Raw genomic sequence first — 25,055 nt, forward strand, 5'->3', positions numbered from 1 at the left:
ACTTGCCCTGGCCACTCTGGGAATTGAACCCACAATCCTAGCATTCATACTTGTCCTGGCCACTCTGGGAATTGAACCCACAACCCTAGCATTCATACTTGTCCTGGCCACTGTGGAAATAGAACCCACAACTCTGGCATTCATACTTGTCCTGGCCACTGTGGGAATTGAACCCACAACCTTGGCATTCATACTTGTCCTGGCCACTGTGGGAATTGAACACACAACCATGGCATTCATACTTGTCCTGGCCACTGTGGGAATTGAACCAAGAACCCTGGCATTCATACTTGTCCTGGCCACTGTGGGAATTGAACCCAGAACCCTGGCATTGCAAGTGCTATGCTATACCAACTACAGCGTCTAGAATACAGTACCTACTTTTCACAACTGCTGTAAGAGATTATGTGATTCTATACACAGAAAACGTCATTCTAAAACACATCCTGTCTGTAAAACTAATCTATAGAAGAAATTGCATAATTAACTCTTGTCTTTGAAGGTTTGTATCCACCCCATCTGCAGCAACTGTGTGTGTCTGTTCATACTGACCTACAGCTGTTGCCCCACATCTACAATGGCTTTGGCATGCCTAAAATGTCAAAACCAGCCAAACTTGGCTTCTTGCCTTCATTATTGAGACATCAATATTTAGGGAAAGCTTTAGCTGTTATTTTCCAGTACCAATGCCTGTGCCAGGCATTGGCCTGTTTTACATGTTGGCAGGCTGGCCAGAGCTCATGAACAACTATGTAGTGTTTTTCATCACAGAACCCTACACTCCAGTGCATATATTTTCTCACACGCACACACCTGGCAGCAAAAAATGGGCCATCACACCATGTCAAGGGAGACGCTTATTGAGAGGGGGGAGAATGGAGAGTTGTAGCACGGAAAGCTTTGATCAGCGAGCTAAACGCACCATCCGTTTGGAGACGGAAATGAACCGCACAGAAAAAAACAACAACAACACGAGGAGGGGACACTTGCCTGGATGTGTGCGTAACCTGGGGCCCTACATTCAGGATGAGGAGAGCTCCCACTGGCTCGCGTTAATGCAGCCGCATGTTAGGTAACGTACAGTAGGGATGACAGACTGAGCAGCATGGATGGGGTGGGAGCGGGTGACGGTAGCTTAGCGATAGCGTGTTGGCATCGGTATGCCGTGTGTCTACCTGGTAGCCAGGCAGGGTGCGTACGGCCTCCACCACTGCCAGGGCAGCCAAGTGCTGCAGGAAGGAAATCCTCTGGCCAAGTCTGGAGCTCACAGCCACCTGTACATGGACACTGAACATAGCACAGCCCAAAGGACTCAGCCATGCGTTCTCCCCACGACCTGACACCCAAAAGACAACACACACAAAGACAGGCGATGGAACCATTCACATATAGGTTATTGATTGGGAAGATGTAACCAGTAAAAAGTAACCAGTGTAAATGCCTTGACGAGTTGCAGCTGATAGAGATGAGCGGTTTACATTCATTTCACTTCTTTAAACTTTTTTTTTTTTTTTTTGGTCTACTGAAAACAAATCCACTTGCTTTGGGAATGCAAATAAATGTTCACCAAGCTGATGAAGCTCAAGTGAATTCAAACATAGAAAGTGAAAGATAGGCAAAGACAGAGAGGGAGATGGAGAGACAGGGAGGAAAAGACAGAGAGGAAAAGACAGAGTTAAGGACAGAGAGGGCGAGAGAAGGAGGGCTGTGGTGGAAACTGACCTTTACCCTGGGTCTGTTGAGCAGCTACAGCCACTAAACCAATTTCTTCAGGCAGCTGGAGCATTAACCTGCAGACGACACAAGGGGAGAAGAAACGGTGAGAAAAGGCCTGTGTTGTTTTCACATAACCGACTTATAATGATGTAGTATTATTCACACAATGACAGCTCTCAGTAAACGACCCACAGAAAAAACCTAGTTGTGGTATCGTGTTGAGCACTGCATTCAATCACTGGTTTCACTATGAGAAATCATTTCACAAGGTATTAGCTAGCCGAGGGGGAAGGGCTGAGTGAACTGGTCCTATCGCCTCCCAAACACACAAAAACAAACTCAGTCAGAACCCCTAGCCCGTGTAGACGGAGTTGAACCGCTGATCATTCCATCCCCAGGTGTTCTAGTTAAATAATACCACTCACCCCTCCCCCTCCCCCCCACCCCCAAAGAAAACAACCTGTCCACTTGACCCCGTTACACTCACACACAATAACAAAGGGTAATCAAGGACCCTAATGCTAATGAATCATAGTCAATGAAGTCCGCCACTGTGTGTGATGTCTAATTCAACTCAAATAGGTCCACTTCATTTGTGATTAAGGCAAAAAATACAAACACACAGGTAACTGTCTTTCCATTGAGAATAAAAAAAAAAATAGGACTTTGTTAATCATTTTCAAATGTTTTCTCTCAAAGTGTGGCTGCAGGTGCCTGTTGGTTAATGTTTCTCTATAGAAGGCCCTGGGCTACTAGTGTCTGTCCGGATGACCACACAGCATTAATCTCACTCTGTTAAAGATAAACTACTCAGTGAGGAGGTGTTAACTGGGCACCAATCTTTCACCACACACGTTTTTTTTCTACCCTTTTGGGGGCCTGAAACCTTGTCCTCACATACCGGGACATATGAACATGTAATCTTCACTATGCTATTGACAAGGTAACCCTAAGTGAACACAAAAACAGCACTGTTTTATTCATATTCAGTTTAATACTGTAGGGCAGCATAAATAAGTAAACTCTAGCTTCAATAAACAGTGTTGCCCCATTAGGCTGAAACAACCTAATGCAGCTGTTTCTTATAACTGTCTATCAGTCTCTCAGATTGAATGGGAGGACTTACGTCCACTCTTTACTGATTTAACGGTTTCATGTTCAAGGGCTTTCTTGCATGTACAGCTAGCTTCAAGTCCCTCCACAGCATTTCGATAAGATTCATTCTTCCTTCCTGACCTCCCACGTAAGCCAAGTTTGTGCAATCTCTTTCTGACAGTTGACTCATTTGACTTTGATCCCATGACGTTACCCTGAAGTTCTTAGAGACTTCGATGAACATCTTTCGGTCAGCTCTTGGGCTGAATTTGGTGTCCTATGAAGATTTTCAGTGGTCTGGAATTGCCTCCATTTGTAGATAATCCATCGGACAGTGGAACGATGTACTTTGAATTGCTTTGAACTGGCTTTGTCACCCCTCCCAGATGCACTGGCATAAATATGATCTTTCTTCGGAGGGCCTCAGATAGGTCTTTTGATCTTGCCGTGATGTGTTACCACACACTCGCATGGTTAACACCAAATCAGTACCCTTCCAAGTAACTTTATAATGATTCTCTTATTTGCACCATTTTTAGTGCACATGATTCACATGTTATGGTTAAGGTAGGGGCGTTGCATCCCTTTTCATAGGACTGTACAAGGAGGACTTCCTCTCTGAGTGTGACACAAAGAAAAGGGATCCACGGTCTCAGAAACCCACCCAGTGCATAAACCAACTGTGGTGACCATACTAAGGCCTTAATCAGCGATGCTAAACCTAAAAGCAAACCCAGTTGCTAACACAATGACCCAGCTGTAGGTTTCATCCTAAACCCAAGCTGTAAGCTCGAAAGAAAAAATTTCCCAGTGGAACCGCTAATGCTTTTCAAATAAATGTTTCATATCTTAATTGACAGCAGGCTGTTTTTTTGTACACAAAACTAATGACTTTGGAGTCCGTACAAAACACTGTTATACAGTAAGTACGAAAAGACTCAAGAACCCTATGGCCAATGAACATGCTGAGAATCAAACAAACATTTTCAGAAAGACAGCATTTGTCAATAAGCAAAATATCTGAAGCGGTCATCTCCAGAGAAAATGAACTGACCCAGGCCTAGGGCTTAGACAAGAACCCCTCCATCTACTGGCCCCTTCTCCAAGACTGTGTATCTGGCAGGGCATATGAGAAAGAAGGGGAATGCGGGCTTTTCTAATGCAAAGAGGCAAGCGAATCAGATTAGCACAGTGCCCGTGTTAATCCTCCCAAACTCTGTGGCCAAACAGCCTTCTATATGAATAGCCGTGTTTAGGGACACTGTTTATCAAAGGGATACTGCCACCATTGATGATTCAATCTAGAACCTACCATATGGCTGGATGATACTGGAGCTCATCTAAATATAGGGACTTGTTAATTGTGCTTGGATCTACAAATACGCAGAATTATGAGAATATATATATATATACACACACACATATATACACACAAAATAAAAGTTTAAAAAAATTTAATCTCTCAGAAGACAAATGGGACTCTGATTGGGGTGTGGAGCTAATGATGAGATCCTTACGTCTTGGAGCCATTTCATAACATTATTATTAGCAGCAAATCTCCTGATCAATCTAAATATGTCTGACAGATGCACGGTGGAGAGAGTTGGAAGCATTAAGGAGAAACAAGAGAAAATGTACTGTCCAAAATTAGCCAAATACTGATGTGCAGAGGTAGGAATGTGTCCTCTTACACTGATAGTAATTAATTTGGACATGGTGTAATGGTTCAACAGCCAAGAAACTGCCATCCCGGGCTCACTGAGGAAAAACCAACAAAAACAAAAAGCCTGGGCGGTTGCTGTGTCAAAAAACTCAAACCTTCAAAAGCTCATGAAATGGGGAGAAAATGTTTAAAACATCTTGAATATTAATGTTAATTAATTCCACTCTACCTTCTACGCCAAAACAGGATTACTAACATAGTGAATGAATACCAATAAAAAGTTTAATAAAAAAGAAGCATGCAACTTCTATAAAATTAGGATGCAGTTGAGAAACGCTTGGCCATGAACCGGTGATAAGACAATAGCATTCACACGCAGTCTTAGGTGAGAAAAGGCATGAGACGCTGTATACTGCCGGCTGCTCCCTGTAACACTGCACCTCCACTGTGTGAGCCCTGTTTGCAGGAGCATGACCTCCCTGCGGCTGAGGCCAGTTAGGAGGTGGCCAGGCTCGGAGTACCGCGCGGGGGCCCTAATTGAGCGCTGGTGCTGTTTGGCAGGACCACCGGAGAACCCTGCGCCGCGCTCCGTGACGACGGCCGCCCCGTCGCCAATCAAGGCATGAGGGGAGTTGTACAGGGGGCCCAGCTGGCTCTCTGGAGTCCTTCAGCCCCAGAAATTAGCTTTTAATAAGAACATCAGCGCTGTAACAAGGCTAGGAAGACCAGCGCTGACCTTCTCACCGGGCTGCCAGGGTAGCGCTGTCCACTGATAAGTGGGGGCTGGGACGTCACAGCTGAAGGGTTGGGCCAAGTGTGTGTGTGTGTGTGTGTTAACACCGTTTACTGCCGAAAAGGAAGGTAATGGCCTGAGATGGAGTGGGAAGTGGGTGAATTAGGAGATGTACTACTGGATCTAAAAGTGCATGAGGTTGGAAGGAAAGCAAAAGAATGACGAATGGCTGAGGTGTATCCGTCACCCTTCTAAATAGCCCCCTCACAAAAAATAAATAAGAGATTCATTTGGTTTACATAAATGCCAGCATCCTTATTAGAATGTCCTATTTATAAAAAATCGAAATGTCAAATTTGGGTTACTGTGGTTAATAGTAGAATTTGGAGCAAGAGTGAGACTGACAGGCAAAATAAAGGGAATTCCAGACTGCTCCAGTGTGTTTCTTCCATCTCAGCAGCGAGTCCCAGACTGCTCCAGAGTGTTTACTACATCTCAGCAGCGAGTCCCAGACTGCTCCAGTGTGTTTCTTCCATCTCAGCAGTGAGTCCCAGACTGCTCCAGTGTGTTTACTACATCTTAGCAGTGAGTCCCAGACTGCTCCAGTGTGTTTCTTCCATCTCAGCAGTGAGTCCCAGACTGCTCCAGTGTGTTTACTACATCTCAGCAGCGAGTCCCAAGACTATAGAGTCAATTTAGAGAGCCCAGCCAAAAAGAAAAGCTGCATTGTCCCAAAGCTGGGAACCGAAATGTGCCTTTCCTTGGTGGAGGGTGTATTACCCCCTGAAATGTCTCTTTTTCAGGGGCTTTGTTGTGTCTTAAATCAGTTCCCCCTTCTCTCCCTGGGCCAGCTTAGCATGCAAAGCAGCGTCAAATTAATTTCAGCAATGCAAATATGAGATTAGCAACAGATCACACAAAACATCTCACTCCTAAACATGGTAATGCTCTTATATGCACAATGAGAGGTTGTCAGAAAGAAAGAGGTGGGGGCTAGGAGTGTTTGTGTGTGTGTGTGTGTGTGTGTGTAAGCACGAGAGAGAGAAAATGTAGGTATACGTGTATACACGTGTGTATTCGCGTGCTTGTTCATGTGTGTGCATGTGAGTGTGGATGTGCTCCAGTGAAGAGCCAGTTCTTTTGTAAGGGCTAGTTCAGCCCAATCCAGGGCTATAAAGCTTGGGGGGGCTAATAGATTCTTCTGGAAAGTTCATCTCGTTTTGAAAGCACATCCACAAACCGCCACACATGTCGCCGTTGGCTCAGGGAAAACCCAAAATGCATTAGAAAACACTGGTGTGAAATAACTAATTCTATAGACCATTTGGATGGTAGTGTAAAAAAGAAAACTCCAAGAAAAATACACAGAAATCATTTTGAGAATACATGTTGATCTATTGAAGGTATTCCACTGAGGATTGCATAAGACACATTGGCAAACCATGCCAGTGCTGCCACAATAAGAACGCAAGACCCCAATGTGCCAGTAAACATGCAACACGAGGAAAAAAAAAAACATGTATTTGAAATATGAAAGAAATTCTTGCATGTCTTTAAGCAAGACGGATTGCACGCCTCCCTCCCTCCCTCCGCCTATCTGGGTTACTGGCAGCCGCCCAGCAGTATGGCGCTCCCCCCAGAGCACAGGCCCTTAGCACAAAACAGCTGTGTTGCTCCAGGTTGGTCTCCTTAAATCAGCAGCACGTTCCTGATTGGGAACAGCAGCGGCCACATGTGCAGGGACTCCCTCCTCAACCTGCACCGTGCACGCGCACACACACGCACGCAAGCGCACACACGCGCACGCGCGCACGCACACAGGTACACGTTAACCTGTCGGATGCAGAACAACACAGAGACCCTGCAACCAGAGAGAACCGAAGACTTAAGACCTCGGGCAAACAGTTGCCCGGGGAGACTGCTGCCAAACCTGAGTGGGCAACACATTCAAGTAGGGAGAGGAGAGACAGAGCGCGAGATTAAGACAGAGACACAGAAAGAGTGAGACCAGCTCTGCAGCAGCAGCATCCATTTCATCTCCACAACAGACCGACCAGGACAGGCCCATTGTCCAGCCCATAATTACAGCAAGACCACGACAAAGACACGACAAAGTAGCACGTCTGGGGATGAAAGAGGGGACCACCTCTTTTAAGCAGGGCCCTTTTAAGTCCGGCCAGACCTTTCTGTGGCTAGCCGGACCAGAGATGGGCTCCCAGGGCTTTGTCTGAGGGGGGGCAGCTGAGCCATAGGGGTCACTTACCCAGGGCCAAGGGGTCAGAGGATAAATGGCCACCAGCCAAGTCATCTGTGTGACAAGTGGGGAGGAATAGTAAGATCCCACAAACCCCCCCCACCCCACCCCAACAGACCAATACATAGTCAAAGACAGTGTATTTTACTCCCAGTCCTGGATTAGCATAGAGGTCCAGTCACTCACTGATTTGCAGTGTGAGGGAGGGTAACGGACAGAGGGCGTACAGCTGACAGAAAGGGGACCCAACAGTTAACCCTGTTTGTGAACCTTTGAGCCCTATGTTTGGCCCTGGATATGGAGACCAATGGTTAGCCCAGGTTATGAAGCCCTATGTTTAGCCCAGGTTATGAAGCCCTATGTTTAGCCCAGGTTATGAAGCCCTATGGTAAGCCCAGGTTATGAAGCCCTATGGTTGTACAGTAATCTCTGGGTAATTAAGGTTTTGTCCCAAAGGTTAGCCCTGAGTGTAAACCTTTTAAAACTGCAGTTAGCTCTGGATAGGAATTGTTGGGCCTAGAGTTCCGCCTAGGTGTCCCTGTCTCAAGGGATAGCTGTTGTGACATTCACAATTAAAGACCAACCCATTAGTGAACACCCAAACTGACATCATCATGAATATAAGGTTAGAAACTCAGAAAATAGCGTTGACTTTTAGACAATGGCAAAAGCAATTGATCGGGGGTAACTGTCCAATAATAACTTTGTCAAACAGAGCACATCAGGCAGAGTGATATTAGTGGCCTGTTAGTGGACGTTTTGTTGAAAGCAATTTATTGCAATGCCAATCCCCATCCAATCCCCCAGATCAAAATATCCCAAATTAAAAGATTATTTCTGCCATCGACGCTCATTTCCACAACTGGATTTTCCTTGGTTAGCATAAGCAAGTTTGCATTGATCGTCTGGCAGCAAAAGTGATGATCGATAAGGGGGGGGAAAACTAATCTGTAAATGTGATTAATTGAGCTAATCCTGTTTCCTCAAAGAGCGACACAAATTATCATTTTCAAATAGCACCCTTGAAGGTGATCAATGGGAGTGAGGCTGTGTCCATTATTGAAGGCAGCCGAGGATGGGACGCCCTCTTTTTCAAGACTGCTGGGCCAGGCTAGACATGCCCTTTAACGACCCAAATAAAGGTTCAGTCTACATAACACATACAGAGAGATGCCACTTGATGTCTCCGTTTAGAGCCATGATTTCTTTGAGGAGTTACGTCCTAGAGAAGACGTTGGGTCTCTCCTCTGAGCTTCTGTTGTCATGACATGTTAACACCTCTGCGTGTTGTTCATGTGAACTGGAGGGTGTATCGCCATGGTCCGCACGTCTCTCTCTCTCACACTTCTCTGACGAGGATGCCCCGCAGGGCTCTCTCCTCTGAGCCTGACCCACAGACTCTAGCGCCTTAGCGTGTTGACTCGCTGGAGATGTAAACTTTAACTCCAGCCTGCTGTGCCAGATGTTCACCAGAATATGAAATGAGGATTTTAGGCATCTGCTTACAATTGTAGATAATTGCAGGTAGAGCATGCAAGGTCAATTGGACCAATTTGATTTTTATGTACAAACCTGTTGCTGCAGCTATGGGGTGACCATTTTCTCTCTCTCTCGCTAGTTCTACCCCTTTCATTTTTTCCCCCCATACAAGGTTCGTATTTTTCACAGGAAACAGGACCCTAATTCCATACAGTGTCAGTTTGGATTTTGGATTCCCTGTCAAAACAAACACTGATTGCCGACAACTGGACTGCTTTAACCAGGAGAACCTTGTTCACTGTGTTAGTCTTATTCCCACTTCCAGAGAAGGAAGGTGTTATGCTTCCATTAGCTAAACAGGGTCCTGTTATGTCTGTGCAACTCAAACCAGATATTGGTGGGGGTTTTCACTGTTAAATTAGACTGCTGGTGGTCATCTTTCAATACTGTTTTTCTGTCAGAGTCATGCATATGCTGCTGGTGTTTAAGTAGGATGAAATCATTGTTCCCGAGAAGCACGATAAACGATCAAAGACATTATAAAAGACTAAGGACATATACAGGAGATATTCACCGATTTAATCTTACTTCCATCACTTGTTCCTCTCAACGAGCCCTGTCTTTGCTCAGCGAAAAAAAAGTCAGAGGAGAGGAAAAGTGGGCCTTTGTGTTTTTCTGCACAGACCTGGCCTGGTATGAGGAGGGAGGGAAGGAGAGAACGCTGGACAAAAGGAAGTGTGGTGCTCCAGGCGCTAGGATCAGGTTCAACAGAGCAGGAAAGGCATAATTATGGCTCTGTCGGCCCAGTGGAGTAGCATTCTGGAACACCGTGGGTTCTTATCCCACCTCGTTCACAAATAAATACTTCCACGCCATTAACAACCAGCCTGGCAGCCAATTGGCCTTAAAAAAACAGTCTCTTAAAACAGCAGTCGGATGCAGAATGTACCCACCCAGTACACAAAGGAACATAGCTGACTGGGTGAGGGCTATCTACTGAACCGTCTTGATTCCATGCCAGCAACAACGATAAATGGTTCCATCAGCTACGTATGTTCTGAAACTGGGAACCCGCACTGTTGACAGATTTTTTTATCGTCCGTGGTCAAATTACCACAAAAATGCTATAGGACAATAGAGGTGGCTAAAATTTAACAAAGTAAAAGATTATTGCAACACGCCTGCACCCTCCAAAGTAATTCTCAAAGACCTCTGGCCCGACACCACATGTCATGAGATGTTCTGTTGACTGAATAAGGTAGCAGCAACAGAACTATGGTTTGGGATAAGTATCAATCCCCCGTAAGAGTCAGCATGAGAAGCGGCAGTGGAGTGAGATCATGCAGCGGTGTGGAGGTTGGTCAATGTGGAGCCCAACCGCTGCCCAGAGGCCTCGGCTGAGGGCATTGAGATTCCAGCCTGGTTGTGACCTTGTGAGAACACTATCCTCTGTCTCTGGCCCAGCCTATTATTAGCTCCTCCTGGCCAAACAAAGAACTAATACTCTCTACAAACATACAGCCTCCCCCCCGAGCTCAGACCCCGCTGTCAATAGCCATGATCAAGGCACATTACACCACCCCCCAGACCCACACAAATTCTCATTTTATTAATCTCCCTATCCATAGCCCACTATTAATCCCCCAAAAAAAGACAATCTCCACCAGTGAGTGGAGGAATGGAAAAAACTAGAATTAATGCTGCTTTTGGGGAACATTAAGTGATTGGTTTTTATATATGTATGTGATCAAAAGTCCCCATGCAGTAATTAGTAATAATTCCTACTGGTTGTGATTAATAGCTCACTACTTCACTGCAAGTTCCCCACTGAAATAGTAAAAAATAAAATAAAAGTATTTTTAGCTAAATTAAATAAAGAACAGCATATTATTTTCAAAAAGGACTGTCTAAGTTAGGGACCTAACTGGAGAGGCATTGGAATGGATATAATATATCAAAAGCTGTAACTGACAGTCTGGCTAATGGAAATACAAAACTATAAGGCAAGAAATAAATAGACACAAACATATCCTTTACGATACTAATCTGGCAGAGTACGCTATAATCAGGAGAAAAGCACAATTAAAAACCTACTTATGAAATAAAAGTATATATACTTTTAATGTGGCACACCTACACAGCATTTCTGTTGGGCAATATTGTAAGCTACTCATTCAGTCCCAATTGCCCTGGAGGACTGTTTGCCTTCACAAGGGTCCTGCGCACAATATTAGGCCTGTCATTTAAAAACTTATAAAAGTATAATGTAGGTATTCATTTGCTTACAGTCGGGTCTAAACAGTTAAATTCACTAAATCAATTTATCAGTGGTTAATGTTTCTTTGTTCTCTATAATGCCGGCATTTGTCTGTGCACGTCCTACACAGTTGCTTGCAAATCCTCCTGTATAATGAATTTTGGCCAGCCGATGAAACTTGCGACAGAAATGGCAAAAACAAGTCATCATACTGGTTAAAAGAAAAAGAAAATTGGACGCAAAATGCACATTACTACTTGTTTAGCAGCCCTTTTGAATAAGAGCAGTGAGCTGAGCAGCCCAGTCGGTCGTTCGTTCGGTTCGTTGGGGGTATGGCGGGGAAATAGCGGGAGCCTTCGGTACAGATCAGATATGCAGGTTTAATTACTATTACTTTTCATTAGCCCAGGGGTCCCGGAGAAGGCAGCACAATTGGCCAACACCGCTCGTGTTTGGTGGGTAGGTAATCGAATTTGGTTGCATTGCCTCGTTGTGCTCTAGCAACTCCTTGTGGTGGCTTGGGCGCCTGTGTGCTCAATCGCAGTAGAATAGACTAATAGACTATTCCACATCCACTCAGAGTTGCGGTGTTCTTAGGTATGACGCATTGCGGAGTACCTGGACACAGCGCTTAGATGTGATATATTGGCACTTTATCACAACCCCTGAGATGCCTTACTGCTCTTATGAACGTGCTACCAAGGCAATTACAGCAGTAATGAAAGAAGCAATGTGTTGTGTCATAGCCGTGGTATACAAACTCATACCACAGCCAGGCCCGTAGCTAACATGGGGAAAGGTGGATATGATTCACGGGGGCCATGGCGTGGTATGATGTCAATGTTGTCTATAAGTGGGGGGCCCAGGCATATATCTTTTCAGGGGGCCCAGGATTCAGGCCATGGCCCTGACCACAGCTATCAGCCAATCAGCTTTCAGGATTCCAAGATGCCGGTTTCTAGAACAAAATAGATTGTTCAGATCACATGGGCCCGGATGAATTGAGGTCGGAGACGGATGCCTCTACTGCATTAACGTAAGCTCACCACTGGTCACGAGGCAGGAAAATCACCCAATCTGCTAATGAGAATTCCAGTAAAGACTATTTTCCACCAACAACTATCAGGAAATATAACACTGATCCCATTTTTACAGCGTTAGTTTTAATGTTCAAAGAGGTTGTAATGTTTATCTGGAAATTAGACATATGGAAATGGTCATGGATAATCAGATGAATTAGCTCGAGCCGGGATGCAACAAGTAATGTGTGCCTGCAAAAAATGTGCATACTAAAACATCTGAATAAAACAAAGCCATAATTTCTGTAAAACCCCCCAAAAATCTAATATATTCCCTTTTCCCCCTGCTTGAGTAATACAGTGGTCTGTACATGTCTTGCCTGTGGCAAAATATTTTAAATTAATATTTTTTTTGCCAATGCTGACCACTACACCACCATAAAAAAGCATTTACATAGGAATGTGCAGCTAATTTCTGTTTAATGCCAGTTCAATTATATCCATGAATTATTCAGCCTATTTTCACTTCCTGTCTTGTGTTGGCTCATAAAAGGAAAATGGACGAATAACTGTTATTAGTTCTGCACTTACTGTACTCCTGGCCAGTGGGTCTTTTCCTCTTACTCCCTGCATTGAAAATAGTCTCTCTTGCATTAAATAAACACAGAGCTTTGGGCAAAAAGTTTTATATCTGCAAAAAGAGTATTATAATCATTGGTTATAACAATTCTAATAGTGTCAGCAGTTTTCATATTGTAATATTTTGTAATAATTTAACAACATGAATTGGGGTATTCAGACTCAGAGTACTATAGAGGTAGAGCACACTGAACAGAACAATGTCAATAACTCAGAAGTTATATTAATAAAATTTACATCAAGGCACTCAGTGTTGAGTTATATCTAAGAACAGCCCATAGTTCTTGACAGAACTCTATATGCTCTAGGGAATATAAACTAGAACAAAGGAAATGAATCCAACAAGAGGCTTTCCTCTAGAATAATACCACTTAATCAAGACTGTAACAGGGGACCATCTGGAAATTAAAACGGCAAAAAATAATAGGGAGCAAAATCAAAACTGGAGAACAGTTTTTTTTTCTTCACGTGACCCCCCCCCGCCCCACACACACACACACACACACACACACACACACACACACACACTTTCGTTACCTTACAACCTTAATGACAACACTGTCAGTTCCAATCACTTCAGCGCAGGTCCAGAATCAATTTTTCAAACTTTATGACAGGTCTAATAGCTTCCACCTGTTCGTGGGATCCTGCCTGTTGACTGGCAAGTTCCCAGTGAGATGTGGGATGTAGACAAAGACCTCTATTAGGTGCAGCCTGCCTCCGCAGCAGTGAGGTCACTCAGCCATTAAATTAGTTCCAGCCCCGCGCGCTGCTGTGCTGCCCCACCCACCACCCCCCACAACACCACTAAACCCAGAACCACCTCGTGGTGCTATGCAGCCGCCGGTATCGCATGTAGGAGGCGGAGACTGACAAAAATCCATATTGATACGCATTTCCTCAATTGGTGAGGTAACGCTAGACAAAATGATAGGTTTTTACAACACGGATGTTCACAGCAATTTTCTTAGTAAGCTTCTAATCCACTTCTACAAGTTGGATCATTAAACCAATTCGTTTTACCACTAACAATCAGCTACTTTTGAAAATGTATTGCACTTCAAACATTTCTCTAGCATATACTTATCCCCATAAGCAATATAAACAGAATGAAACGGCAGGTGTGGTCGGTGTCCATCATTTTCAGTTGAAGGTCCCACCTCCAGTATCACAGTGTGTCATCGTGTCAAGAGCAAGATGCCAATTGAAGGTCGGATGCAGGCTACTTGAATTCATGCATTGATATAAACAGGCAGTTTTGTGAAACTTCCAGTTGGACTTCCAGTAAGATTCCACTCTTACCTTTCAAGCAGGTCCATGGTGGTTGGGATGACATGGGCGTATAGCACAGTGTGCCCCAGCCTGCGAGTCTGTAAGTGCTGATTGTAAGTATGCAGGCTAAAGTACTCGCAGCTCTGGGCCACTGGAGGATCCGTGACCAGGGCCAGGGTCCCCTCAGGCAGCAGGGGAGGCCCAGCCTGGAGCTCCGCGCCGGAGACCACTTTGAGTGAGGCCTTTGACGACTTGAGTAACCCCTCCTTGTCTACTTGGGTGTGCAGCCACTTGAGGAAGCAGGCTCTGTGCTCCTGAAAAAACAGAGGAACACAGACTGGATGAATTCTACTTGTTTTCTTTATAATTAACTCCACTCATTTCATTAAAATAAAGGGTTCTTTATATCCCATGGCTCCAATCCTTCCATAAAACGACTTACAGCTACGATGCCATTTTTTATGAAGAACAATCAAAAATACTTTAAAAATACCATCTGTCATATTTACAGTATAGCGTTAAAGAGCCGAGCCAAAGTCTAGTCTGAAATTAGATAATCAACGACTGTGGATAATCAATTATATGGATTAATTAGGCCCTGGTCCCCAGGGTGGTCAAACATTCTCTTCCAGTCAGTTCTCATCAATCAAAAGGGTCCCACACTTTTTGACGCTCACCAGAAAAACCGCTCCTAAGTTTTAAAACAATGTGTAACACTAAATATGTTGCTTAAGATGTCAACAGGAGCCCCTCACAGAGGGATCTGACATGATCCTCATCTAACATGATACTGTGTACAAGGATGCTGTGCAGACAGGGGCTGCTTCCCTAGCATTCGTGGCAGGCTAGATCATTTGTACCAAGCCAAAAACAACAGAGTGAATTGTCTGAGTAAAAAGATGGCTAATAGGTTTGTTAATAAACCAATCACACATGAAAAAAAAATAAACTAAATGGAAATCTTTATAGTGTTATAAAGCCAATAATTATTTTTATAAATACTGCAATTCAATCATATGGTCATTAGCACATCTCTTATTTTGAGTTCCAGTAAAACAATATGTTTAATCTAGCATTATTAAAATATCCAAGTTATTTGCAATAGAGTTACAAATACATTTTAAAAAGTGCCATTAAACACCCTTTTCCACTGGTGTTCTTTAGTACATCTATTTATTGATTTATATTATTTTATAATAAAAAAAAAAAAAAAAAATCAAAGTACCATGATCAAATTATAGGAGTTAGTAGACACACAAGCTTACTAAAAAATAAGCATAATATGTGCTTAACATAGTCACTCATTTAAAAACACAGGAAAAGTTATTGTTTTATTAAAAACATTTTATTAAATATTAACAGAAAAATGGGAAGTACATGGGATTCAACATGAAATGTAGGTCATTAGCTTTGTATACCCCATAGTCAAGAAGCTTTACAGTCAACAAAACAGGACCTTTAGAGTAGTAGAAATACATATTTGATCATTCAGAAGAACCACTATGAGTGCGGTCACATAAATCTGGTAACTTTCCCTAAATTCCCAGGTTTTCCAGAAATCCCTTTTGAGCAATCAGGAGGGAATAATCAAAAAATCTGGATTTGTCTGCTTTAATTTTGGGAAATGCAAGTAGAATTACGCAACCCTACTCAAGAGACAAGGAGATGAGGTTTTTGTGGTTTCAGTCAGTTTTGCCACCCCACACCCAGGATATATTGGGTCCAGTAAAGAGAATACACTGTGCTCCTTTCATCTCCCCAAATTAGGTGATCTTTTTAAACAACCTCTCAAGGCACCACCTGCTCCCAAAACGTATGTCATTAGCAACCCCTTGGCAACAACAGAGGACAGATTTGATGGCCGAATTAGCCCAAATCCATATTTAGTGAATAAAGTGATGGTTAATCAATTAGAGTTGCTTATATGTATGCCTCAATTATCTGCTTTGTGACAATCACAAAAGAGAGGGTGCCCCTGGAGACTTGTTGGGCCACTGTTAACAAGTCTGACATCCTTGGGCTTAAAGGATGAAGGAGGGGGCTCCGTAGATATCTATTTTGAACACCCAGTTTCTGCTCTTCTATCATAAGAACTAGCATGAACTAGAGCTGTCAAACATGTTTTCTGTAACTCAAATTAACTAGCAAGACCAGCTACAATTAGCCACAATTATTTGAAAACGCAAGTGATTTTTCGTATAGAAACATGACAAAATATTGACTTCTTGATTTTGTCTAAAGGAACTTCACAAAGAATTTGAAAAGTACACTTCATTTCACCTCCAAGTCAACTTGTTTTTACATCTCACTAGAGATTTGGGCTACAGAGCCTAAATGATGTATTGACGCAATTCCCATCATTCCACCTCCTAAAAGAGTGCCCTAACAAAATGTGGAAAGTTAAGAAGTTCACTTTGTAAGCCCTAGTACAAACTGGAAACATTTCCGTAGCATTCATCAGAAGGAAAAGAAAAAAGGTTTCGATGAATAATTGGATTGTGAGATTAGAGAAAACCTAGCAACGAAATCTGAGAGGAATGAGATAGGGAGGGAAGTAGTAGTAGTAAGCAGGTGTGGCGGGAAAAGGGAAATAAAGACTCCCTTGTTGAACCTCTATGAGAGCATGGCTCCATGGAACAGGAGTGCAAAAGACCATGGGTAACAATCACACCACAAGTGCCCATGAAATTCCATCGCTTGGACAGCCAGACGCAAACAGTCCATCCCCTCGCTCCAGGCAAGGTGCACAGCATGTACTCACCTCTACATCCTCCTTCTAAAAAGCACTTTTCATTTTCCACGAACAATCTGGAAGCCATCCCACATGCCCTCGCTTTCATCATCCGGGTGTTTGTTGTAACAAAGTGGCTGGGGCGGGGGGTGAAGAGGTCACAGCCCAGTCCAAACACACCCAACAGTAAAAATAATACTACAGTTTGGGCCTTTTCGGAAACACTTCTCCATTGTAGGGCAGAGGGAAGCCAACTAGGGCCAAGTGGATGGATAAATAAGTCATTTTACTTGTCAGAGTCGTTCAAGTGGGCCCATCAGAGCTGATCTGCCAAGCCCAGGGCAATAGGTGGGTGATGTGCCTATCCCTCCTAGGGTAGAGATTTGCTGCCACCTTGTGGAGAGACATTTCTCCACAGGGCTGTGGGGAAACTTGTGAAAAACATCCCGATGGTAACTAACTCAAAGACGGGAACACCTGACAATTTTCCAAATCCTAAGCAAGTCTCAGTTCTTATCCTTAAAGACTCGAGTCAAGTCCTAGGCAAAGATGGGCAAGTCACAAGTAAAGTCCTAAGCAATTTTGGGACCAATCCAGATGATGACAAACTCAATCAACGTCTCTGATTTAACTAGAGTCGAAAGTTACTGTTGAGTAACATCAAGAAATGTCTGTCTGATCACAGTAGTTGTTATCCTCCCCATTAAAATGTGTTGAAGGTAGGGCACTAAAAAATCTGTTTATTTCTTTTTTCTTTCACTAAAAATAACACTTTTTTTTTTACAAAATATGCCAGAAAAAACATCTGAAAACCCTACTCTTGAGCCCTTCTGGATTTGTCCAAAAATTGTCTCACTGTGTGTGGTCTGCAGGCTTTTCAATTGCTGCTCTCTGAGGACAGTTACGCAAATTTGAGGGAAGAGTATGGCCGGGCCTTCGGAGAACCTTCTGAAGTGGTTGAGTAAACTGTCAATGACCCATCTCGAACACTGATTAACTCACAGTCCAAATTCCCCACATACCAAAGCAAAGCACTGCGATGGCAGACCTATTAGAATATCAATGAAAGAGCCAGAGGCCTAATCACTATCAAACACAATGAAGGAATGAAGCCGCAGCCTGACAGGCAGGGAGTGGGAGGAATAAGCCCCATCGTCCCAGGCAAAAACTAGAAGGGCAAACACCAGAATTACACCAGGCATCAGCCTTGCAAAACAAATGTACACATACATGTTCAATTATTGTATCTAAACTGTGCTTCTTAACGAGCATCGGCATTGTCAGGAGTTTATATAAAAATAGGTTGGCATTCAATGTGCCACAGGTCCTCTCTAATTTCAACCGATTTATTTTCACAAGCATTCAAAACTATGTGGATCATTGAAAGAAGAACAAAGTAAAATACTGGTTTGCACTTTTATCAGCGAAAAAACTCCCCTGAGGTAAAGAAACACAATTCCATCTGTTGGATTCCAATTAGATGCATTATACATTTAAGACAACGCAGAAGAGAACTACACGATCACTAAAGTAAAGCTAAGCCTTTTGAGCTCTTAAAGGGACAGTATATGTGGTACGGGCAGGGCATAATAAACTGTTTGTTTAGATAAGGGAATTACCTTGCTACCAGTTATAACAATGCTGTGCCTCATATACTATATCTGCATTTCTGTGGGGAGTTTAGAGCGAGTAAACGATTGAGGACAGAACAGGTTGTGTCTATATTCTCTTAGACCACAGGTGTCAAACCGGGTCCACGGAGGGCCGAGTGTCTGCAGGTTTTCGCTCTCACCTTGTACTTGATTGATTAATTAGTTCACTAATTGGTTAATTTCTACCCCCACCTGGTTGTTCAGGTCTGACCTGGGAACCAATTTAAAGGAAAACCCAAAGACCTGCAGACACTCGGCCCTCCGTGGAACCGGTTTGACACCCCTGTCTTAGACAATGCATACATTTCAATCTCCTCAACAGTGGTTGACTGCGGTTTCTTTTATTTTCTTGGTTAAGTCCGAAACACAATTTTCAGCAAGATCAAACACGTCTGATTCTAAGTCTACATGAAACAAAGATCCAATACAAAATACAGACTACAAGCATTTCGGGTAAAAATAATAACAGCACAATATATATTTCCATGGCAAATTTGTTAGCAGCAGCAAGCTCTCTCAATATTTGTAAATGTTTCATGCATGTCTCCACCAGTCCCTAAATTAGGGACGTCATGATTCCAGAATTCTGAACTTCGGATCGTATCTCAGAGAAAATGCACAATTATCAATACTCATTTCAATACCACAACAAAAGATTCCACGACCTCAGGAGTATTTTCTTTAAATTAACAATTATTAAAGCATTATTCATTTATTTTTAAAGAACATTTAAAATAGGATCAACAAATACATTAAACTAAAAATCATCCACTTGATAAATATCTACTTCAAATATTTATACACACTACTCTTCAAAAGTTTGGGGTAACTTAGAAATGTCCTTGTTTTTAAAAGAAAAGCAATTTTTTTTGTACATTCAAATATGAAATGATTGATTAGAAACACAGTTTAGACAGTGTAAATGTTGTAAATGACTTTTATCGACTGGAATATCAATATCTACAGAGGTCATTGGAATATATTGTCAAGAAACTGAAGATCTTGTAAAACGCTGTGTACTACTCCCTTCACAGAACAGCACAAACTGTCTCTAATCAGAATAGAAAGAGGACTGGAAGGCCCCGGTGCACAACTGAGCAAGTGGACCAATACATTAGTGTCTAGTTTGAGAAACAGATGACACACAGGTCCTCAACTGGCAGCTTCATTAAATAGTACCCGCAAAACATCTGTCTCAACTGAACATCTTGAGGCAGAGTTGCAAAGAAAAAGCCATGTCTCAGACAGGCCAATAAAAAGAAAAGTTTAAGATGAGCAAAAGAAAACAGACACTGGACACAGTGCAATTAGAAAAAAGTGTTATGGAGAGACAAATAAAATGTTGACGTTTTTGGACCACAAAGGAGAACATTCATGAGACGCAGACAAAATTAAAAGATACTGGAGGAGCGCTAGATGACATCTGTCAAACATGGTGGAGGCAATGTGATGGTAGTATACAGTGGATATAAAAAGTCTACACACCCCTGTGAAAATGGCAGGTTTTTGTGATGTAAAAAAATTAGACAAAGATAAATCATTTTATCTTTGTCTCATAAATCACTTTTTCCACTTTTAATGTGACCGATAATGTGAACAATTCAATTGAGAAACAAATTGAAATCTTCAAGGGGGGAAAATCTAAAATAAAAACCTTACAATAACCTGGTTGCATAAGTGTGCACACCCTCTTATAACTGGAGATGTGGCTGCATTCAGAATTAACCAATCACATTCAAAGTCATGTAAAATAGAAGTCATTAAACACCTGCAATCATTTAAAGTGACTCTGATTAATCACACATAACGTTCAGCTGTTCAAATAGGATTTTCCTGACATTTTCTTAGTTGCATCTAAAAGCAAAAGCCATGGTCTGCAGAGAGCTTCCAAAGCATCAGATGGATCTCATTGTTGAAAGATATCAGTCAGGAGAAGGGTACAAAATAATTTCCAAAGCATTAGATATACCATGGAACACAGTGAAGACAGTCATCATCAAGTGAAGAAAATATGGCACAACAGAGATATTACCAAGAACTGGACATCCCTACAAAATTGATGAAAAGACGAGAAGAAAACTGGTGAGGGAGGCTTCCAAGAGGCCTACAGCAACATTAAAGGAACTGCAGGAATTTCTGGCAAGTACTGGCAGTGTGCTACATGTGACAACAATCTCCTGTTTTCTTCATATGAATGGGCTATGGGGTAGGGTGGAATTAAGGAAGCCTTTTCTTACAAAAACAAACATCAAGTTCCCCAAAAGCACGTGGGAAAATGTGTTATGGTCTGATTAAACCAAGGTTGAACATTTTGGCCATAATTCCAAAAGGTATGTTTGGCGCAAAAACAACACTGCACATCACCCAAAGAACACCACACCCACACTGAAGCATGGTGGTGGCAGCTTTGGGGCTGTTTTTCTTCAGCTGGAACTGGGGCCTTATTCAGGGTGGAGGGAATTATGAACAGTTCCAAATACCACGCAATTTTGGCACAAAACCTTCAGGCATCCGTTAGAAAGCTGAAGATGAAGTTCAACTTGCAGCACGACAATGACCCAAAGCAGACATCCAAATCCACAAAAGCATGGCTTCACCAGAAGAAGATTAACATTTTGGAATGGCCCAGCCAGAGCCCAGACCTGAATCCAATTGAACATCTGTGGGGTGATCTGAAGAGGGCTGTGCACAGGAGATGTTCTCACAATCTGACAGATTTGGAGTACTTTTGCAAAGAACCACATTCTGGCCAAATGAGGCCGGGCATTGTCCTGCACCAGGGAGAACCCAGGGCCCACTGCGCCAGCGTAGGTTCTGATGATGGGTCTGAGGATTTCATCCCAGTATCTAACAGCAGTCAGGGTACCATTGGCTAGCACATGGTGGTCTGTGCAAACCTCCAAGGATATGGTTGCCCAGACCATCACTGATCCACTGCCAAATCGGTCTTGCTGGATGATGTTGCAGGCAGCATAATGATCACCACGGCATCTCCAGATATAGCAAACCTTCTTGCGACGGCATGAACAGATGTGGGATCCTGGAGGAGCTGGACTTCCTGAGCAACCTGAATGGGCAGTAGGTACCCCGCCCCCATGCTACCAGTAGTGACAAGAACACTAGCAAAATGCAAAACTAGAGAAGAATCAGTCAGGAAGGACAAGGAGGGAGCAACTAACTGCGGCCACCTCCAGCAAAACCATTCCCTTTTTGGGGGTTATCTTGCTGTTGCCTCACCAGTGGACCTATTGTCACTTTCATTATCACCAAAACAGGTGACACAGATTCACAATCGCTTACGCTTCCTAACGGGACAGATTGATATCCTTAAAGTTTAATAAGGATTTGGTGTCGTACTGTGATTATTACTTGTTCCATAAATTTTTTATATATAAGGAGAGAGTGAAAGGCTCCAAATAGTTTCCGAAAGGCACTGTATATAACACGCTGACTGATGCAGATAAAACGGCCGTGAACAGAACAGTCATGGATTCCTATTTTTTGAGGCATGTCAGGTCTAAAATATATTCCCCAAAATATCTAACACTTCTGAAAACATTATGGCTAATAAACACTGCCCTGTCTTAGGCCTCAGCTTTAACAACAAGGTAGAAGAGCAGATATAAGTAACTTACCTCAGAGGTGGAAAGAATGTAGACGGGACTGGGGGGTGGGGCTTGGCTCAGCTCACACCTCAAGCCCAGAGATGTGAGGATCTCTGTCAGGACCTCATAGCGCCGCATGTTGCTTATCTTCAGCTCATCAAAACCCTGCAGCGACGCAATGTCCTCCGAGTCAGGGGCTATCTCCAGGTGCACCTGAGGTCAGGGGAGAGAGGGCAAATGTCAGCTGTTGTAAAATACAATAATCAAAATTAAGAAAGGTACCATGCTGAAACTATGCTAAAGCAAAGTGGTGGCCCACTGAACAAAATGCAATATTGTGTTTAAGCTTGTGTGAAACCGAGAGAGCTAATGTGTTAGCATGGATGTGTGCGCATATGTGTTTATGGTTGAGTGTGAGAGTGCGGGCGTAAGTTCAAACTTGAAGAACACTGCTCAATAGAAGCAGGCCTACATTCAAATTGGAAGCAGGAAAAATAAATCTTCAAAACATCTTACTCCATTGGTTTATAAAAAATTTAATTGTTTATTTAGGGACAAATTTGGCACATTCTAAAATGTATATCAATATAGATTAACGTCTAAATATTATTATTAATATTTTCTTTGAATCACTTCACAAATACACAGGGCCTTCCGAATGTATTCAGACCACTTCCACATTTTGTTGTGTGACTCTTCATTAATAATTGGTAAAATATATATAGGCTATATATGAAAAAAAAAACATATTTATACATTTGGACCAATTAACGGGAAAAAACTGAAGTATCTCATGTACATACAGCAAAGATACAATGTGTTTCATCTCATCATACTTATCAGAACAAAAAAAACAAGCCATGAATTCTAAGGAACCCCCTACAGAGTTTGAAGATCCGGAGATTATAACAAAATTGCAAAAGCATTAACCTTGCCCAGGAGCACAGTGAGCTCCATCATTGTGAAATGAAAGAAGTTTGGAACCACCAAACCATCCAGCCAAACCAAGAAACTGGGCAAGGGCCCAGTGACCGAGAACCCTACAGCCACACTAACAGAGCTTCCTCTGCAGAGTAGGGAGAACCTGCTATCAAGTTCTCTGCAGTACAACATCAATCAGATCTTTATGGTAGAGTGGCTAGAAGGCAGCCACCCCTGAGCATGAAAGGCATGTGACATGCCGACGTAACAACTCTAGAGGGAAATAATCTGATGAGACCAAAAAAATGGCGTACAGAGCCAAAATTATGAAAAGTGTGCCACATATATCTGGACCTAAGTAGAGAATATGTATACTATATATACAATAATCAAGCAACTTATAATTATCAAAAAATCCAACAATACTCTTCCTCCTGCTGACCTTTCCAAAAGACAAATGTGAGACGATGCCCCTATGGTCAAGCCACGCCACACTGGTCAATTAACCCAGCTCTGAACAACGAGATACCATGCTTTATTCTCCCACGGATAATGCATTTGAAATTCCTTTCCTGACAGTCTCAGGGGTGTTCATACTGTTGTGGCTTTAAGGAGACCTTAAGACACATTTTCCAGCTTGCCTACCACGCCCTTTAATCATATTATGATAATTATTTTATCAAGATATATTTGTAACATCCTCGTTTAATGAAAAACACTTTACCAATGCAGTCATTATTATAAACACAAATGTTTTTTGTTTAAATAACATCCATTCTGTGAGATATCAAAGTTATGATTGTGCATGCAAACGTAACATCCACAAGACCGGAACTGTATGACTAATAAACAGATAGTCACACCGACAGTGGTGTCCAGGACTTTACCTGACACAGCACAGCCTCCCCTCCGTTCCCGTCACACGTCGTCACCCTAACGATGACCATGTCCTTGTCGCCATCATCTGCCCCGCCCCCCTTCAACTCTCCCCACGACTCCACCTCTGCAGTCTCGCCCCCACCCCCACTCTGGGGCTCCCTGATGAACACATTCCCACTGGCCAGCACACTCAGGTCCAGCTCTGTGGAATCCGCCCGGGTGAAGTTCAGCCGGCAGATTTGTCTCCTCCTGCTCTCCCTGGGCACCAGGGCCAGCCCTGTGGGACAGAGGGTGGAGGACAGCCCCAGGATCTTGCCACCCAGCTCCAAGTACGCCAGGAAGCGGGCCTGGAGCTGAGGGGTGAGGGGGTCATCCGAGGCCAGGATTAGCAGGGCAGCACTCTCTAGCCAGGGTTCACTGAGGGCCTGCTGGGGTCTCAGGGGGTACACTGTGTAGCTGTACATATCGATGCACTCGCCGACCAGCGAACGTACCCGCTGGAACCTCTCCTGGCAGCCGCCCGTGTATACCAGCACATTGGGGGGCTTGCCACTGACATTAACCCGCCGGCTCTGACCGACGAAGCTCTCCGCGGCGTCCTCCTCGAACTCGTCCAGTGTCTCATCACCGCTGTCAGTGCACGTGGCGAAGTCATCCGGAAGGTCAGGGATATTGTCGACTGAGGCGTACTTCACGGAGAGAATGGTGCTGTTCTCCAACTCCAGGCACTCGTGGCAGCTGGACAGGTGGAGGTGGTGGCCATGGCCTTCCATGTGCTGGTGGTTGTTGCCCAGGGAGTTGTCCTCACTGTCCACCCCGGAGCGAGTTCCTCGAAGGGGCTCTGAGCCTCGTCTCTCCCCTAAAAGCCTCTGGACCTCCGGCAGTAAGAGCAGACTGCCTTTCCTATGTTCTGTTTGACTGGCGTCTCCTCTTTCTGAAAGTACCTCCCACTCACAGGGTGAAGGTTCAGAAAGGATGACCTCAGTCTGTTTTTTAAGTGAGAGGGAAGTAATGTGTTTCACGGACTTTCCCTTCTCTAAAAGTTCTTTAAGTGCAGATTCTCTGAGCAGGACGGCTGGGGAAATGGGCACAAAGGGCATTCATTTAATTGCATAACATGTCCCTTTTTTTTAAGTCACA

General features: G+C 43.4%; 1 protein-coding gene across 3 annotated transcripts in view; it reads right to left on the minus strand.

Moving 5' to 3' along the window:
* hlcs (holocarboxylase synthetase (biotin-(proprionyl-CoA-carboxylase (ATP-hydrolysing)) ligase)) overlaps positions 1 to 25,055 on the minus strand; it is a 32,547-nt gene that overhangs the window by 5,024 nt on the left and 2,468 nt on the right. For all 3 annotated transcript variants that reach the window (XM_010893588.5, XM_010893587.5, XM_010893589.5), the window contains 5 exons: positions 23,924 to 24,990; positions 22,146 to 22,328; positions 14,158 to 14,441; positions 1,723 to 1,790; positions 1,176 to 1,336 (listed from right to left, as the gene is read on the minus strand). In XM_010893588.5, the coding sequence (XP_010891890.2) occupies positions 1,176 to 1,336; positions 1,723 to 1,790; positions 14,158 to 14,441; positions 22,146 to 22,328; positions 23,924 to 24,990 (1,763 nt within the window). The remainder of the gene's footprint in view (positions 1 to 1,175; positions 1,337 to 1,722; positions 1,791 to 14,157; positions 14,442 to 22,145; positions 22,329 to 23,923; positions 24,991 to 25,055) is intronic.

The sequence above is a fragment of the Esox lucius genome, chromosome 7 (assembly GCF_011004845.1).
Source record: "Esox lucius isolate fEsoLuc1 chromosome 7, fEsoLuc1.pri, whole genome shotgun sequence".
In the NCBI taxonomy this organism is placed as follows: domain Eukaryota; kingdom Metazoa; phylum Chordata; class Actinopteri; order Esociformes; family Esocidae; genus Esox; species Esox lucius.